The sequence below is a fragment of the Olea europaea genome, chromosome 17, assembly GCF_002742605.1.
Source record: "Olea europaea var. sylvestris chromosome 17, O_europaea_v1, whole genome shotgun sequence".
Classification (NCBI taxonomy): domain Eukaryota; kingdom Viridiplantae; phylum Streptophyta; class Magnoliopsida; order Lamiales; family Oleaceae; genus Olea; species Olea europaea.
The window spans coordinates 9,650,141-9,655,731 of NC_036253.1; the positions used below are offsets into that span (position 1 = coordinate 9,650,141).

General features: G+C 31.4%; 1 protein-coding gene across 1 annotated transcript; it reads right to left on the bottom strand.

Annotated features, from left to right (window-relative positions):
• Positions 1-1,093: 1,093 nt before the first annotated feature.
• On the bottom strand, positions 1,094-2,262 carry LOC111366246 (zinc finger A20 and AN1 domain-containing stress-associated protein 4-like). The gene has a single exon (XM_022986965.1). It carries the CDS (start codon positions 1,823-1,825, stop codon positions 1,358-1,360), a length of 468 nt encoding a protein of 155 aa, XP_022842733.1. The 5' UTR covers positions 1,826-2,262; the 3' UTR covers positions 1,094-1,357.
• Positions 2,263-5,591: the final 3,329 nt, after the last annotated feature.

Sequence of the window (5,591 nt, forward strand, 5' to 3'; positions counted from 1 at the left end):
CCCCTTTTTTCCTTTTTTTTTTTTTTTAACCTCTTTTTTTTTTTTTTTTTTTTTTTTACCATTTTTGACGTAAAATGAACAAAATACCCTTCTATTTAAACCCAAAAAAAAAAAAATTGTAACTATAAATCCAAACTTTCCATAGGTGCAAATCAGCCCAAAATTGAAAGAAAACACATTTTCCACACCTCACCCCCACTCCCATTTCACTACCGATCAAAAATCCTAAATTGTTTCGTTTGAATGGTGAACTATAGCAGTTGATTCTCTATCTAGAGTCGTTACACTTTAAATTGTATTCTAGTTGTGCAATTTGTTGATTATAAATGTAGAGGAACACCAATTGAAATGGGATCGAAGGATTTTGCGTTTTTTGAATGAACTGTCGTGTCCAGTCAAAATTGAAAAAGACCCATATGCTTATTGGATGTGCCATGAAAAGTAGGTACTTGAGGTGGTGGTCTGCGATCATGAGTCCCACCACCAACGCCGAAAAATTCGCCTGAAAATTGCGAAATGACTGTGTTTAAAGTTGCAGCCTGTTTGGTTTGATTACGTAAATTAAATGACATTTGAGGACCATGGACAGAGACGTCTTGATGTGTATATTTGACTAGAATGTTGGGAATGGCATGAGTTTTGTCGGAACAGGTGGTGCCGTCACGTATTTGCATTTGCAAGTTCAATATTTCTACTTGCAATTTCTACCAAATCTATTGGAATGATAATTGAATGCTGGGTGATATGTGTAGAGGGGAGTGAAGGCTATCCAGCAACATAGAAGTTCGATGGTTTCGACTGTAGTTGGTCAGAATTTTTTTGGCTTCAAGGTAGTTTACTGACATTTCAATTTTGAACTGATTTGCACATATGAAAAGTTTGGACTAATAATTACAGGTTTTTTCTTTTCTTTGCGTTTTTGTTTTGCTTAAATAGAAGAATATTTTGATCATTTTACGACAAAAAATGATAAAAATGACATTTAACACAAAGAAATATTGAAATAAGGGCAAAAATATCATAAAATGAAAGGTATAGACGTTTTTCACAATAAACTTGAAAGATCCCACGTTTTGTGCCAATTACCCCAAAATAAAACTATTTCAAAAATTATAAATTAGAATAATGGCAGACAAAAGGGGACTCGCATGAAAATAGCATCTATTGACATCATTATTTTTCTTTTTTTCTTTTTTTTCACTAAATCCCACATAAATTATGAAAACAGAGAAAATAGAAACAAAAAGAAAAATTATTCACATCAAATTTACAAGTGTGCCATGATCATCCTCGTCAATAGTCCGCATAATCTCAACCGTTCATCAGCCAGAAAAGTCATCGAAATCAACGGCTCTGATCATATCTTCTCCAACTTCTCAGCTTTGACAACAGGATTGGCCTTGGCAATGGCCTCCTTCCCCATGCCCTTGAAATCAAAGGTACATCCATGTTGTTCCGGGTACCGGTGGCTACCACAGAAGGTGGTCCCACACCTACACCTGAAACCCATTAACCCCACCTTCTTCCTGCACGTAAAGCACCTGCTGGGCTGGTGTGGCACCACCGGTTGCGCCGCCGCAGGAGAGTTTTCCGGCGAGGATATTGTTGGCCACGTCTCCGCCACAGATGACGACGGCGCAACCAAAGGCGGGGATGAAAATAAAGGAGAATCGCTGGATTTGGAATTCTTTGGTGTCTCTTTCAGGCAAAGATCTCCGTAACATTTAGAACATAAATCTTTAGTAGCAGGGCTGCCAAAAAATCCGCAATTATTTGCACACAAACGGTGGCCCTCAGGTGCCTGACATCCATGCTCTTCCGCCATGATACTCCCAATAAAACTCAAAGATCTGGACCAAAGAAAGGGTCAGATTTCAAATTTTTTTCAAAAGGGTATCCAAAATCCACCAAAGAAGGTAGGACGGCAGTTTCTTATAGAAAATATGAAGATTTTTTGTGGGTTAGAAGGAATCTATAGAAGAGATGGACGAGAATAATAGATGAGAAGGACCCAGAAGAAGAGGCCAAAAACTAAACGGAATTGAATAATAAAAAATGATCAGTTATAATCAAAGAGTGGGGGGACAGGCTGGAAGAGAGCCAAAAAAGAAGATGATTTTTACTGGAAAATTGATGTGAGGGTAGCCGAGGGGGACACGTGGTTAAGGCTGTGTGGTGGTGGTTGAAGGTGGTGCGCGGTGGTTGGTTAGGTGGTGATGGCTGCTGATACATCTGCACGTTTGCTTAGCTGTATTTTTGTACTATACTTAAGGGGGTCAATTTTGAGGCACGGGAAGGGATACGTAAGAAAGTTTTGTAATTCTGAATTTTAGCTATTTTTCTATAGTTCATCAAGCCCTGTTTGAGCCCAATTAAAAATTGTAATGAAGAAAAAAATTATATATTTTTAGAAACTTTAGGCGTAATACAATCTTTCCAGAAATTAATTATTACCCTTGACAATTTTCGATCTTGTTACGTGCGAAAATTCAAAATTAAAGTCCCGTTAAAGGAGTATCACCAATTAGGAAAAAGTTATTGTATACAAAAATCGTGAGCTTTGACTTCGTTCCTTAGCTAAAAACGTGGTGTGTCAACAAATCGAGTCGACTCGCGAACCTAAACTTTCGATTTGGGCTTTTTTTTGCTCAAGCCGACGAGCTTGATTGTCATCTCTCTTTTTAGAAAATTATTACAATGTTGTGAAAAGAGAAAAGTAAGAAGTTAAATAGACTTGTATATATTTTATTAAGAATCAGAGCTCTATATTTATAAGTAAGAATCAGGGATACAATGATAATAACTTCTAGGGCTACAGGGGTAAAATTGTCATTCACTAACAAATCCTAATAAACTTACCATTTATAGTACTCCCTTTAAATGACATATTATAAAATATATGTCTCGTTAAAACTTTGTTTGAGAAAAACTCTATGGGACAAAAAAATCAAACAAAAAAATATAGTTATTTTTAGTATTAAAAATAAATGTTGTCTCATTAAAACTTTACTAGGATAATTCAGTGGGATAAAATCTATGCGAAGAAAAAAGAATACAGCTACTGCACCTAATGAAAATATTTGAGTCGACGCATTCCAATCTTTTGAACCAATTTCTTAAGCATAGATGTTGACAATGTTTTTGTGAATAAATCGATCACATTATCACTTGGGCAAATTTGTTGGATATAGATGTCGTCGTTCTTTTGAAACTCACGTGTATAAAAGAATTTTGAAAAAATATGCTTCGTCATGTCACTTTTGATATTGTCTCCTCTGAGTTGTGCAATACAAGTTGCATTGTCTTCATACAAAATTGTTGGACTATCTTTTGTTGAAGTTAATTCGCGTAATGCTTGGATATGATGGATCATATTTCTCAATCATACACATTCTCGACATGTTTCATAGATTGTAATAATTTCAGAATGATTTGAGAATGTTGCTATCAAGGATTGTGTCACAGATCTCCATGATACAGTCGTTCCTCCACGTATAAACACATATCCTATTCGTAATTTAACTTTATATATATCAGAAAGATAGCCCACATCTGCATATCTCACTAAAGTAAATCCAGACTTTTGAAAATAAAATAATCTCAAATTAATAGTAACCTTTAGATAACAAAAATATGTTTAACACCATTTTAATGTCTTTAAGTTGGTGTAGAGCCATATTCTACAAAGAGATTTACAAAAAAGTTATGTCAGGTCGATTACAATTTGCAAGATAAGTTAATGCTCCAATTTGCAAGAATATTTTCTCAATTTCAAGTGGACGAAATAGGCGAAGCCCCATATATGACCATAATTAATTTTCAAAAATATAGGAAATTCAATCCTTATTGTAGCTAGTGATATTTAATGATAATTGTCGATAAAGAGAACAAATGATATATAGAAATTCATTGGATTGAAAGATCTTCTAGATCTTTATGGAATATCTATTTAAAATTTTTAATTTCGCATCATTATAAATTCAGTGATGGTCTAATTGATCATGCCAGATAATAAAATCAAATTGAACTTCTGGTTCAATATAATATATAATTCAATTATTTAATTTCAAAAAATACAATTAAACATTATATACTTGTAATCTTGTATAATATTCAATCAAAAAGAAAAATTATTCAATGTTAACATAACATGTATTATATATTTTCTTGCAGGGATAAACACGAATTCAAAATGATATTTTTTTCGAGACATATGCTATTTTGAAAGTACGTTGTATTTTATTATTATTTTTTCAAGAGCAATATATCAATATTCTTTCGAAATATTGAAATTGTATTGTCATGCTCTTCAGGAACAATAACATATTATTATTTGAAATAATAAATTATATAAGAGTTTAACTCTTCGTGAGTAAAAAAGAATTTTTTAATTTTGCTATTCGGGAGCAAGTAAAATATAACTAGAATATCAATATATGAATACGTATTTAGAAGAATGGACGAGTAACAAAATAGAGTAATTTAATTTGTATTTTTACCTATAAATCAATCAATATTCTTCTCGAATATTGCTATATACTTGGCAATGACATGTTTTTCAGGAGTATATTATTATTATTATTATTTTATTTTTTTTGGACATTATATAAGATGTGTTGTGTTTTTCGAAAACACAATGAAATATACAATCTTCAAAAGTATAAATGCAATATTCTTCTGAAATATTGGCATTAACGATTCGTTTTACCTTTCGAGCTTAACAACATAATATTATAATTTGTGCTTTACATGAGTAATAATGAAATATTCTTCTAAAATATTTATATAACGTGGATTGTGTTTCTTCAAAAACTTCAGGAACACTGAGTCAATATTATTTTGAAATATTAAAATTTTAATATCATGCTCTTAATTAGCAAGTAATATTCTTCTATAATATTAATAAAATTGTGCAATTTCAGGAACAACATGATATATTATCAATTTAAAATTTATGAAAGAATATCTAAAAATATTTAATCAGATTAAAGACTATTGATTACCATATAAATAAGATATGAATTTATATATAAAAATTAATTACCAAACATACATTAGCAAAAATAATCTCCATATAGAGAAATTAACAAAATTAACTAAATCTTTTATTTGCTAAATCTTTTACCAACATGCAAAAAATACTAAACATTAACGTAAATTTTACATATACAAAAATTGAAGGTAAAAATAATATACGGCAGATTCAAAAGATGAAATTAATACAAGAATAATATTTGGCAAAAATGAGCGTGTATAAATCAAAGGCATGAATTAATGTGTTTAGGCTAAATATACAAACGTGGATTAGAAATAATATGCGAACCAATGAAAAATAGAGAAGAAGAAACAATCTCGTTATAACGTATGTGTATATATATAAAAAATTCACATGTCACCAAATTAATTTTGGTACACATGATAGATAATTCTGCTTAAAAAAATTACTACATTTACTAGATTTAGAAGAATTAAGCATTTTGTGTTTGATAACGTGTTGTGGAAAAAGAAGAAAATAGAGAGAAGTCAATAGACTCGTGTGCATTTTATTAAGAACCAGAGTCCAATATTTATAGGTAAGAATTAGGGATACA

Coding starts and splice junctions, on each gene's coding strand:
- LOC111366246 (XM_022986965.1), bottom strand. CDS start 1,825: ATGGCGGAAGAGCATGGATGTCAGGCACCTGAGGGCCACCGTTTGTGT.